Consider the following 14160-nt stretch of genomic DNA (forward strand, 5'->3'; position numbering starts at 1 on the left):
TTTTGGACCTCTTTTGCCAATTGAGTTAGCCTATCTTTAAAGGTGCTATTTTCTTCAACAATTTTTGGGTCTCCTTTAGCAAGCTGTGGACTTGCTTTTCATGATTTTCTTGTATTGTTCTCATTTCTCTTTCTAATTGTTTCTCTACCTCTCTTACTTGATTTTCAAAATCCTTTTTGAGCTCTTCCATGGCCTGAGACCACTGAATATTTATTTTGGAGGTTTTGGACGCAGAAGTATCGAGTTTTAGGTCTTCCTCTGATGGTGTGCATTGTTCTTCCTCATCCGCAAGTATGGAAGAAAATACCTGTTCACCAAGAAAGTAGCCTGTTGTCTTATTCTTTTTTTTTTACCTTTTTTGGGCATTTCCTTAGCCAATTATTTGACTTTTGAGTCCTTTGTCAAGAGCAGGGTATACTCTGGGGACCTGTAAGTTAGCACAATCAAGGGAGAGGAGTTTATTCCTTTCCTGGTCTGCACTCTTGTCTGTGAGCAACCACAAGCACTCAGTTCTGCCCAGGATCTGTGAGTACAATTCCCTCTCCACAACTGCCTCCAGCTCTACCATGGCAGCACTCTTCCTCAACCGAGGACAGCTACTCAGGGCTGAGATCCAGGACAGCTGCTCAATTCCCCAAGGGGCTTTAGACCAAGGGCTCCAAAAATGGATGTTACTGCTGCAGTGGCTGCTGCCAGCGAGAGGCCAGACCCAGTTCCCTTCTCACACAGGTGAAAGAGCTTTCTCACTGCCCTTTGAAGCTGTTTTTGGCATTTGTGGGTTGAGCAATCTGGAATCCACAGCTACTGCTGGGGATTTGGCCCCCTGAAGCCTGTTCTGGTCCTACCCCTGCTGTGCTGTGGCCAAGGCCAGGCTATGCTCCACTTCGTGCCTGGTGCGAGAGATCTTTTCTGTCAGCCTTCTAGGCTGTCTTGGGCTGGAAATCTCTTTCACTACATTGTTTTGTGGCTTCTGCTGCTCTACAATTTGTTTACAGTAATTTTTCACAGGTATTTTATGGGCTATGGAGGGGAGCTTCTACAGGTCTGTCCTATTCCTTCATCTTAGCTCTGCCCCAGGATTCATGATTTTCACAATTTAAAGATTTCCTCCAAGGTCAGATCACCTTAGAATCATCAGATTCTATGATTGTACCATTTTGCAAAATTCTAGAATCCTGCTATGAAACTGACTAAAATGTTCAAACTCTTTGACCCAGAGACCCTATGGCAAAGAGGTCAATGGAGGAAAGGGGTCAAGAGGCAAAGAAAGGTCCTATAATAAACCAGTAATGTTTTACAGAACCAGGATAGTTCAAGAAACGGGGGAAAAAAATAAGCAAATCACCCTTGATTGCGGAATGAATGAACAAGTTTTGCCATGTCAATATATTGGAAGGTTATAGAAATGATGAATATGAGAGAGAGAGTGAACTGTTGCAAAGGAAGACAAGAGAACCAGGAAACCAACCTACACAATGGCTACAACAACGGCTATGCCAACAATAACAAAATATCAAAGCAATGTTGGGAAATTATGAAAAGACACCTTCCTCATCCAAAAGGTAACAAACTCCCTCTCCTCTTCAATCTTTTCTCTCTTCTAACACTGGAGCAGGTCCTCATCACCACCATGCATCTGGACTCTTTCCTGTCCATCCTGCACTTAGCTGATCTTCCTAAGAAGTGGTTTGGCCATGTCCCTGACCTAGACAGTAACTCCAGGGGCTCCCTGTCTTCTCCCTGGTGGGTGTTCCAAGCCCTTCATGACCTTCTCCCCTTCTCTCCCACTCTTCCCTGTCCCCCAAGTGTTCCTAGACCTTCCTCAGTGCCATGTACTGTGATCCGTTGACATGGGCCTTCTTCTGGTCCTCTTTGCGACATGTTCCCTGGCCATCGCTCCAGCCTGGAAGGGTCCTTCCTCGTCTCCTCTGTCTCCTGGCTTCCCCAGCTTTCTCCAAGTCATTCAAGAAGCCATAATATTGGTGCCTTCCCTCTGAGGCAATCTCCAATTTGTCTTGTCTCTCTCTTCTTTGTAGACATTGTGAGCTCCTTGAGAGCAGGGATTGTTTTTGCCTTTCTTCTGAGTACAGTGCCTGACCCATCAGAAAAGCTTAATAAATGCTGACTGACTCAGGGACTTCCTTGGGTACTATGGGTGTGGAATACTTCAGAGAATGAGGTCAGATTTGGCTCAACTTTCTTTTTGTTCCTTGGTCACTTATTGCTTGCACAGATTAAAGTGGCTTTTGATAGTCCACACCCTCCCTGCCACTCCCTACCCTTTTCAGCTTCCTTGTATGTGTAGTCCCCCCAATTAGATGTCAAGCTCCTTGAGGGCAGGATCTGTTTTTCTTCTTATTTCTATCTCCAGCACTTTGCACAAACCCTGGCATACAGTAGATACTTAATAGATGCTTACTGAATTGAGGTATATACTATAGGAGAGGTCTTTCTGGAAGAGGGGACTTAAGGGAAATGAAGATGATGCAAAAACAACACATAACTTTAAAAATACACTCAACAAATCTTTAGAAAAGATGCTATGCTTCAGGCAGGAAATGTGCAGGTGTCACCCAATAGAAGAAACTGGCCATTACCCAGCAGTCGGAAGATTAGGTGCAGTTCATCTTCCACTGTAGAACCTGGAAAAAGGGGTCTTCCAGATGCCATTTCAAAAAATATGCAGCCAACACCCCTTTAGCATGTGCAACGGAAAAAAAAAAGAGAAATCAATTAACACAAGAGAAAATATGGCATATAAGTCTTTCCCTTTCTATTTCTATCAGTCTCCCACCCAGACTTCTCAGCTCCAAGCACACTAAGCTGCCTCCTGGACATTTCCCTCACCTGCCTGCACTCTTCCCCTCTGCCTTTGGCCTTATCGCTCCTCTGATTAAAAGCCCTCTCCAGTACCCTCACTGCAGACCACAATGCCTTTCCTTACCACACATGCCACTCTACAGTCACAGCACTCTAAGAGTTCTTACTTGGCGAATACGGTTGAATATTTTTTCTTCTAAGTGCTCATCCTTTAGTACGTTGTGTGTACTCTGTCTCTATGACCAGCATGTTGATTCTTTTTTAGAAACAGATTTTTATTGATATATTTTGTTTTTATACCACCTATATTTTCCCCTTCAGCCCTCTCTATCCAAGAAAGCCATTCCTCTTAACTGGAGACACAAAAATAGGACCCTACCTTAAAAGAATTTATAATCTGGTTGAGATAAAAACAAACAGCTAAACAATAATCGGAACAAGATTTAAAATAACTGTTCAAGACCAGATAAAAAAGACTTTAAAAGTCAGGTGATTAATTCATTTCATTCAATGAGTACCGCAGACAATAAATTTAACAGAAGCACTGAGAAAGGCGAGATTCCCTGAGGCTGAGCACTCAGGAGGACTCACAGAGGCTGTTCCAGCACAGGAGGCACAGGACAGGCAGATTATGAGAGGCATGCAGTACATGCATAGATCATCATAAGCAAATGCACTTTGGCAGGAGAGCATGTGACATTTTCAGAGAAGTGAACAAGCCAGTCTGAGAGGAGCAGAGGGCTCCCTTAAGGAAGCAGTGAGAAAGAAGACTGAGGCTAAAGTCACATAGGAAGTCTGGACTAAGTCAGAGGGGACATATGGTTTTGTGAGTAGAGGAAAGCTAATTAAATGGAATTACCTTTAATTTCATTAACATAACAATGATACTGAACATAATTTCCTCCAAATGAATATTCCGATTCCACCCTAATGTTCTGCTCTGAAGCCTGATCACAGTGTGGAGGTGACCCTGGGATGTCAATGGAGATCTGCATCCTTGAAAGGAGGACTCACACCAATGAAATTTACTGTAGTTTTAAATACACACTGTTACCAACAACAACCAGCATGTTGAACATGGCCTAAGACATGGTGTGTCTGAAGAAGGAGGTTGAGCTGGCCCTGGAAGAGCACCCACAGCACTTCGAGGTGCTTTTCACATACGACATGTCATTGGATCCTCACAGTGAACATGAGCCAGGGGATTACTCTGCCCACTTAATGGCTGAGGAAGAAGGCTCTGATGTTAAGCATCTTGCTTAGGGGCACACAGCTGGTATCTCAAGTGGGAGCACAACCAAGTTTTCCTAACTCCCAAATTTGGTCCTCTCCTATGAAACAACCCAAGAGCGAGGCTGCCAACACAGGGGGCTGATCCTCAAGGGAGGATTCCCTAGAAAGCATGGAGAAGAACAACACAAGGGAACAAGACAGAGAAAGAGGGGGACCTGAATGGACAGAAGGAATGCCCACACCAACGAAATACACAGTGTCCATACACTCACCACATATCAATCTGTGTTGAGTACTCTGAGGAGCCCAGGAGAACATCAGGTGGCCGGTACCAAAGTGTGACGACTTCATTTGAATAGGTCTTTGTGGGAACTGACTTGGCTCTTGCTAGTCCTTTATAGGAAAAATAAAAACACTTCATGTTTTAATAAGGACTAGGGATTTTAAAAAACCTTTATTCCCATCTCACAATCCTAGTTTCTTAAGTGAGCTACTTCTGATGACTACTCAGAGCTACTCAAAACTTACGAGAAGCTTGTTAACCATGAAGCTGAAAAATGTCAACTCTTTCCATATCTAACGAAGATGCTCATTTTTTATGAAGCACTCCTTTCTTCATGAAGGGCCACCTGGACAATCACTCCTTAAATGGGATTATTACTACACCTCAATATGACAAGTACATGCAGAGATATAGATCCGATGTGCTATTTTCATAAGCCTACTCTCCTACTCTATTTTGAATTTATTTTGCCAGACTTTAGAATGATCAACTCACCAACCACTATCACGATAAAGAAACCCCAAGTCAGTCCAAGTAATTTCTGAATAGCAGTGCCATGGAAGTCCCTGATAAAGGCAAGACCCATGGGAATAAAAAGAAAAGTTCCTTTGTTTTCCTATTATTCAGGTAAAAAGGTTTCAGCTTGTTCAGACAGACACATCTCTCTGTCTAAAGAAATTCAGACCCCATCTATGTAGCATGAGCAAAAGGCATGCATCCCAGGGCTGCTTCTGTTGGCGCTTCTACTGTAATATGGAAATTCATTGCTACTGAAAAAAGACAACTGGAACTCACACATCCATTTCTCTGAACTTCCATTACTGGTGGCACCATAATGGACAGAATGCCAGGCCTACAGTCAAGAAGACTGCTGAGTTCAAATCTGGCCTCTGACACTTACAACCTGTGTGACCCTGGGCAAGTTACTTCACCCTGTTTGTCTCAGTTCCTCAAATGTAAAATGAGCTGGCTCCAAATGGTGTCATGAAGAGTCAGATACAACTGAAACAAGTGATCAACAATACCATTAAACTATACAATTTTTATGTATTTGGGAAAGGAGTAACTTGAAAAGATATTTGAGATGTAAGACATGTGTGCATGCATATTACATGTGATTTTAAAGGTGCCTAATTATCAAGAATATCAAGAATCTATCAAAAATACATGTATGCATATATGTCTATATATGTGTAAAGGTTCAAAAATATTTCACTAATTCATTCAACTAAAGCAGTCAGAAATTTCCAACAACTTGAAACATACCCATTTTGTACAATCTTGGTTTTATGTCTTTATCTAAACAGGATCATGAATCAGAGTCATGGAAATGTATCTGCTTATTTTAAGCTCCATCCCCACCACCATCTGGGCACAAAGAACCATCACATAATTCCTCCTCTTTATACTGCTCCTTTCCTGCTCAGGAAGAACAAGCATGGGGGCTCATAGCCTCCTGACTCTCAGAAGCTTGAAGGTGAAGAAGCAGCATCTGCTTTAATCCCAAAGGGTCAAATTTAAAGAACCACCAGCTGCTTGATAATGTTGAAGAAGACGTAAGAGAGAACTAGCCAGACCTCTAGCTAGTGCCTCCTCCCATTCCCTGCCAGCTCCCATGAGCTGGAACAACAGGGTTCTCATTAGGGACTGGCCAGGAGTAAATTGTGGGAGCTCTTACTGAGCAGGCCTGTTGAGAGAACCAGGGCATTTATTGGACGTTCTGAACTCCAACCCCTTGAGGATGGGGCAGTGACCTAGGGCAAGAACAACTGGCTGGTCTTTCTTTTGATGAACCCAAGCTGCTTCATTATAAAGACTAGGCATTATAAAGGAAGACCACCTTTAGTCACTCTGCAGGTCATCTCCCTCTTCCTCTTCTATCTTATACAAGAGTCTGAACTTTATCATCCTAAGCATCATCACTAAGAATCACACCGGGACAAAGAAAAGAAGAAGTGTGAGGAGAAGGGAGATTTTAATGAATTTTTTACTGATTACTGAGGAATGTATGAATCACTGTTTCCTGTTACGTGGAAAAGAAAATTCCAGAGATGAAGGAAGAGGGCTGAAGATGACAGGATAAGAAGCAAATGTTTATGAAATGACTCCTCACTTTGAACCCTCACCCCTTTCTCTTCATATGGTCATATACCTGAACTTCTTTCAGATGACTACGCAAGCAATAAATGGCTATGCTATAGCTACTGAAACAGGTCTCATTATACATGAAGAATTCAATCACATTTATGAGGATACAAGTCATTTTTCCCAATTGATAAATAGTCAAAGGATACGAACATGTAGTTTTCAGACAAAGAAATCAAAGCTATCTATAGTCAGGTGGGAAAACGTTTAAATCACTACTGATTTAAGTCACAATCCTGAGATACCACCTCACATCCATCAGACTAGCTAATGACAGAAAAGGAAATACTGGTAAATACTGGAAGGGATGTAGGAAAACTAATGCATTGTTGGTGAAACTGTGAACTGGCTCAACCATTTTGGAGAGCAATTTGGAACTAAGCCCAAAGGGTTACAAATCTGGGCATACCCTGTGACCCAGAAATACCACTGTCAGGTCTATATCCCAAAGAGATTTAAAAAAAAGAAAAAGGACCTATTTGTACAAAAATATTTATAGCAGCTTTTTATGGTGGCAAAGAAAATTTAGAGGATGCCCCTCAACTGAGGAATGGCTGAACAATGGTATGTGACTACGATGGAAAACTACTGTGCTCTTCACAAGAAACGACGAGGAGGACGGTTTCACAAAAACCTGGAAAGACTTACATGAACTGATGATGCAAAATGAAGTGGGCAGAACCAGAACACTATACATAGTAAAAGTAACACTGAACAATGATCAACTGCATAACTTAGCTATTCTCAGCAATACACTGATCCAGGCTATTTCCAAAGGATTCATGATGAAAAATGCTATCCACTTCTACAGAAAGAACTGATCGAGTCTGAATGCAGATCAAAACAAACTACTTTTTATTTTTATTTATTTTTGGGGGGGCAGGGTGTGTCTGTGTTTTCTTTCAATACATGACCAATATGGAAATATTTTACATGACTATACATGTATCTGCTTCTTAGGGAGAGAACTTGGAACTCAAAATTTTTAAAAGAATGCTAAAAATTATTTTTACATGTAACTGGCAAAAACATTATTTCCAAAAAGAAAGTCAATGTAGTTCAATTTTCAAAGTACTCTTTTTACGTTTTCTAGACCCTAGAATGATACAACCACCCAAATTTAACAAAAAATAGTCATGAGATCCTAGATTGTTAATCTAAAGTTAAATCTTTTTTAGAACAAGGTGGCAGAAGAAAGAAGATATTGAATTTCACTTTATTTTTTGCTCTTAATTTTTATTCACTAAGAAAAGAAAAGTGGGTGAGCATCTAACCATGTAATGGTGCAGAAAGCTATATTACAAGATCATGGAGTAGCAGGCAAACAAAACCAGTGCTCTCTTTGAGGAATTAATCCTATGCCCAGTTCTGGGGTCACAGAATATCCTTAGCCCTCCTTCCCCAAGCTCCCAACTCTATGATAGTCTGTATTTTTGGTCATAGGGAAATGGTCAAAAGAAAACCATTAATGACTGTCCCTATAGGCAACAATTTAACTGCTCTTATGACATTTACAATACTTTATGTTTCATACCAAAGTCTGCTAGCTTTAATTCTCCTTTCTCATTAATGAGCAGGTTCTGAGGTTTCAAGTCCCGATGAAGCACCTTCCTCCTGTGGCAGTAGGCCAGACCACGAAGAATCTGGTATAAAAAAAGCTACAAAACAAAACAAAATAGACATTCATTTATACACATCCCATATAAACAGAAGTCACTCTTATGGTAAGTATACATTTCTTGATTAAATGTGTAACTTTAAAGCAATCAGATTGTCTTGTATAAGGTAAACCCACATCTGAGGCTGAAAAGCATTTGGCTTTGCCATGTTCTCAAATTCACTATATTGTTCTTCTTGGTATAACAGCTTATTCGTAAAAAGACAACATTAGACAACATTCCAAAATACAGCAATGAATATTTTAAATACCTTAAACATCTGCTCTTTGTTATGAGATGTAATTTAAGATAATTAAGCTACACATAATTTAGCTACATACCCCCCAACCCATCCCCAAACATGCCTGTGAGATTAAATTTGTTAAAAAATAGAACTAGATCAAGGATGTCAGGGTGAGGGGAATCTATGGTCAGGATGGAGGGTTGTGAGAGAGCTCCTAAGAGGTCACAAAAACAGAAGCAAGAGAATGATGGAAAATAAGGTTTATAATTATAATATATAATTATGCTATATAAAGGAGCTGAGCTAGTAACATGCAGCTGAGGCAACAGAGAGCCCCAAACGCTACAGTCTATAATTATCTTCTAAGGTTGAAAAGTTCTGAAAATGCTCACTTTGAAACGACTGTTCTCACCAACCATTCTAAGAGAAATGGAGGCTGGTGCGAGATTCTGCCTCTCCACCCCTCCAACTTTCTTTAAATCACTGCTGAAAGTTTATATGGCAATCCAGTGCAACAAACATTTGTCACTTGTGATGCACTGGAGGCACAAAGACAACAAAAACAGTGAGAACGGAAGCTCCCTGAGGGCTGGCACTGTCTTTGCTTTAGGGAGGAGAGGGAAATGTAACATCTGTACTGGTAAATACAGTATAAGGAAAACTGGGCTGGGAGGAGAGAGAAAAAGGGAGGGAGGGAGGGAGAGAGATGAGATGAGAGAGAGGGGCAGGAAGTGAGGGAGAGGGGAAAGAGGGGAAGGGAGGAGGGAGACAGAGAATGAGAATACGCATTGTTAATGGGAGTGGGAGCACGCGTAATAGTGAAGCATTTAGGGGCTAAGGGAGGGTAACAGAGGAACAACAATCCCATGGCGAAGGTGATTTCTGATTTGGGCCTTAATTAAAGAAAGACAAGGATTTTGCCAGGCTGAGTTGAGGACACTTCCAGGAATAGAGATGAGAGTGTACACAGGCAGAAGGAGTACTGAGTTCAGAGAAGGGAAGTGCTTTGTGGCTGGAATGTCGTGGTCATGAAGTTGGAAAGGTACGCCTGGGAAAGGCAGCCTGCTAATGGGGAAGCACGGAGGACTTTTTAGCAGGGGAGCAACATATCCAACATGTGCCTTAAGGGAACAGCACCTCTGTGAAGAACAAACTGGAGATGGGACAAGACTAGAGGACAGCAGGGAGACCAATGAGAAGGCCACTCCAGTAGTGTGGAGGAGATGACAGGGGCCTGACCTAATAAGCAGCCAGGAGAGGATGAAGACAAGAGTGGTTGTGATTACTCCACAGAGACAAAGCTTAACTGACTAAGGGTGGCAGGGCCTTCATTGGAAATAAGGAAGCCTAGAAAAGGAGGGATAATTAATTGTTTTGTTCTTTTTCTATGATTTTTAATGTGAAAACAGAAGGAAAGTAAAAAGCATGACCCAAACAAAACCCATGGGGAGGAGGGCAACCCTTTTGCTGGAATGTAGAGAAAGACCAAGTGCATCTGGATGCTCATCAAACCTCACTGTCACTGTATATTCTGAGCTATCTTTTACTAGCTCAGACTGATTTTACTCTGCACATACCATTTTTACTAAATGTAACTAATAAAAATAGCAAAGAAACAACTCAAGAGTTCCTCCTACCTGAAGAAAGTGTCAAATACAGACAAAGTGCTACCTATTTGCACAAGGACTTTTCTTAACAAATAGTAGCTGAATGGGTTGGCTCATAGAAATTTTAAGGAGTTTCAATTTTTTTTTTGAAGAATAACCAATTTCTTTCCCTCACTTCACCATTTTTTCCTGAGTTTTGCACTCTATTAGCACTGTACCAAATTTGACATCACACAATGTTCCTTTCATCCTTGGATTTACAGATGATACAACTGAGATGGGTGGGATGCTTCAGTAACATTTCCTGCTGACTATATATATATACAGACTGGAGGTGAAACTGGAATGATCCATCTTGCATACTGATCACACCACTGTCGCTATCCTTACGTAATGGATCCCACCCTGAAAAATGTGTCTGATTCTGTGGGGGTAACTGAATCACTTTTTCATGTAGAGAAGCTCACCATTTAAAGGAACACTTTGGTGACATTCACCAGGTTTGGTTTCTTTTTTCCCTTTTTTAATATCTATTTTAACATTCATTTCACAGGGTGGTGGTGACACAAGGGAGCAGGGAACTTCCTTCACAGCGGCTGGACTGCGTTGGAAGTCATGTTCCCGTGGGCTCACGGCACTCACCTTCACGTTGTGCATGCTCATGATGTTGCCACAGTCATCCATGTACTGCTTCAAATCTTTGTCCTACAAGAACATGGCAGCACAACTTAGTATGTGACACAAAATGTTCAGCACCCAACTTCTTCTCAATTATTGCATTTAAAACATAATGAGCTGTTCTCCAGGCAAGGCTACCAAAGCTGGCTCTGAGATTTCCTTGACTGCCAGCAGACACCAAGAAAGGCCAGTGTTTCTGAGACATACATCATCACACACATGTTCTGCTGCAATGAGGAGCTTCTCTCTAGTTCTCCAGATCCAATCCTAATGCTACCCCTAACAAGAATGCCTTCTGTTGCCTCCTTTCCCCTCCCAAATGATCACATACTTCTCTCACTCATGTGCCCAGGCACAAACACCTAGTACATGACAACTCTTCTGACGCTCAGCTCTATCAAGGCTAGCCTCCCTTCTCGAGTGCCCCTTTCCTAATGCCCTTTGGGATAGCTATCTATTCTATGGAAAATAAACAACCCAAGTCAGACAAAACCGAATGACTGCACAAACAGAACAAAAACCTCCTTGACTTCTTTAAATATGCCTTTTCTTTTCTCCTTCCTTGATTCAGCCCCTTCCAAACAGGCTGTTCTTTTTCCCACTCCACTTACTTCCATAGTCAGAGGAAAGAGTTGTTCTAATTCCTTATACTCAAATCACTGTTTTTCCCAACACCCTCCAAAACAACAATCTCATCTCTGAGCTTCCCATGATCAGCCAAAGATCTCCTTTTCTATTTTATTTAAAAGAACAAGACCATCAAGCAGCCAGTTCCTCAACTGTTCTTTCTCCCTCAAACCTAGACTTCTTTCCAAGGTTAGATCTTGTATCTGGACTCCTGGGCCCTTCCCTTTCCACTTCTTCTGGAACTCTACTCTATCAATTATCCCCTCTTACTTCTGAATCTTCAGAATCTCTCAATAACTGCTCCTCTCCCTCTACTTACAGCTATATCTACTTAGGCTACTCTAGCCTAAAGCACCTTCCTTTGACCTGCTACCACTCTGGGGTGAAGTTCTATCTTTCTCCTATTTACTGTCAAACTTTGGAAAGTAGGCATTTCTGCTCCTTCAGAGGCCATGGCTTAGTTTTTTAATGTGTCTCTGTATTCCTAGTGACTGGCACACCAGGTGCTCAATAACTACTGCCAAAGTGAACTGCTCTAAGCACTCCAGGTCACCTAAGTGACTCCTGCAGGCCTACTCGACAATATGGCCTGAGGGTCACTTGGGGCCTACCCAAGTGGCCAGGGGAGGTATGTTGTTCAGGCCTGTTATACATCCTCTACATTTTTTGAGGGCCAAAATCCTTTCTCAGAGGCTGAATGTTACACAGGCCTGCTCTAGCCCTTTGGTCCTGGCTCTTCCTGTCCTAGTAATTTAATGACTCAGGAGCCTAGGTCATACCCTAGGCTAAGTCATCCCATCATACTTCCTTCTTGTTTGGTAATCCTCAACTGGATTTTCTGCTATGTGCTTACCTGATCACCTCCCACTATCCCTTTAAGACTGATTTTTTTGGGGTCCCCTGCCCCTGCTCCTGCTCCTCTCAGGTGACAAACGGCTCTCCTTCCTCATACCACCTAGAGGAGACCTGCTAGGTGGGATGGGGCATTTGTATCCAAGTGTTCCACCTTTTGTCATCTGCCCCCTACTTCCACTAGAACAATCAGTCTTCTTTCTTCTCCACTTCTCCTCCTCCATGGCAGCTCTGCTGACCCTTCCTCTTCTCCAAATGTCTCCTGCCTCAGCTTCTCTGATGTTCCACTCTGCTTCTCCTTCAGTCTTCTCTATCACATTCTGAGGTTCCTCTTCCTCTCAGTCCCTAAACCTAACTATGGAAGGCCAGTTCTTGGCTCTGTTCTGTTTTCAATTTTCTATTCCTCAGAAATCTCCGAGTCCTCCCCCACTATTTCCTTTACAAGGCCCCCTCCTGGAGCCAAATATACATTGGGTTTTTCTAGTCTCGATGAATTTTTTTCAAAATAGTCTCTTTTACCAATTTGTCAGAATCCTACCTATCTTGATATGGCCTAGCTAAAATCCCAGCCAGAAGTCATCTTCACCATGTTCCCAAGCACAATATTTTAAAAAATGCTGGGGGACCATTTCTCCCTCATTGTTAGCTATTTGGATAAACATTGCTCTTTCCCCAAGGGAGGTAGGTATCGTGCCTCATTGGTATTTACACCCCTGCTTCCCAGGATGGACTGAAATATTTGATGACAATGTGAGCAAGCTTCTTTTCCCATGTTATACATATGCTTAGTAGCAGAATAAAAGCTGCATGATTAGTGGGACTAAACATATTCAAATTTAATTCAGTTTTAGGTTCTGAGGCTACTAATTCTTTTAAATAAATATGACTGCATTTCTATGGCTGAAGATATTTCAGAAGTTACTATAAAAAGCCTGCTAATAGCCCACAGGATTAGGCAGGAAGGTCCACATGTACAATGACACTCAGTCTTGTGCCTTTTTTATCATAAAGTTTGTGGAGAACTTTTGATTTCAGGCAAAATGGCTCTTGTCTACATTTTGCTTCTACCACTTCAATGAAAATGATCATTCACATGCTGAAGATACATGGATCTATGAATACTTTTGCTGGACACATTGGATAGCATACTGCAGATGAGGTCTGACCAGCAGAGCAGAGCAAGGCCATTAGACGGTCTTACTGTTGGGTGCTAGGCTTCTCAATGCAGACCAAGCCTGCATTGTATTCCCTTGGCTACTGTATCATACTGATGATTTATCCTGATATCAGACAGTCCCCTAACATTTCTGGCTATTAGTCAAACTGCCATTACTTTAGGAGCATCTCTGAGGCTTAGGCAACTCTGCGGCTTGTCTACTAAGGTTATAGATGGCTTATGATCTTCACCACAACACATCCTTGACAGTGAACTGAACAGCTGAAGTCCAAAAGAAGCAGTCTGTATACAACAGTACATATGTACAGACTTTGGAAAGGACAACAATTGTGCCATCTGATTTAGTTGTGACTAGACTAGCCAAAAAGTGAAAGAAAAAGAAAACTGAAAAAGAAAAAGAAAAACATTCCACGTGCCAGAGCACTGCCTCAATGCCTATGCTTCCCAATGCAGTTCAAGTGTCTATAACAAAGATCTAACAGCAACTGGGGGAGAGTATGAAACTCAAAAGACCAAAAGTGATCTTTAACCCCTGGCATAAAGGCATGGAAAATAACCTCAACACATTGCACTCTTCTACCAAGTGGTCCAACATCAGTGCTCAGTGGCCTGTAACTCAGTCCTCCTTCTAGTATCATGCTACAACAGAAAGTGACCAAGTCTTTCCTTGAGCTAGACTCCTCACACTGCCTTTTTGGGTTTTCTTTTGGGCGGGTGAGGGAATAAACATGAAATAATAAAATGGAAAGGAGTTAACATTTGTAGAACATCCCCACTCCTACCAAGACATGCCTACATACACAGTGGCATGGAAACACAGCAAAGGTTCCTAGAAT

The 14160-nt window shown here is 41.9% G+C and overlaps 1 protein-coding gene across 3 annotated transcripts in view; it reads right to left on the minus strand.

Annotated features, from left to right (window-relative positions):
* CDK17 (cyclin dependent kinase 17) overlaps positions 1-14160 on the minus strand; it is a 147375-nt gene that overhangs the window by 12783 nt on the left and 120432 nt on the right. For all 3 annotated transcript variants that reach the window (XM_072655635.1, XM_072655633.1, XM_072655634.1), the window contains exons 9-12: positions 10633-10695; positions 8016-8139; positions 4326-4446; positions 2598-2695 (exon numbers count right to left, since the gene is read on the minus strand). In XM_072655635.1, coding sequence (XP_072511736.1) covers positions 2598-2695; positions 4326-4446; positions 8016-8139; positions 10633-10695 — 406 coding nt within the window. The remainder of the gene's footprint in view (positions 1-2597; positions 2696-4325; positions 4447-8015; positions 8140-10632; positions 10696-14160) is intronic.

Source organism: Notamacropus eugenii, chromosome 3 (assembly GCF_028372415.1).
Source record: "Notamacropus eugenii isolate mMacEug1 chromosome 3, mMacEug1.pri_v2, whole genome shotgun sequence".
In the NCBI taxonomy this organism is placed as follows: domain Eukaryota; kingdom Metazoa; phylum Chordata; class Mammalia; order Diprotodontia; family Macropodidae; genus Notamacropus; species Notamacropus eugenii.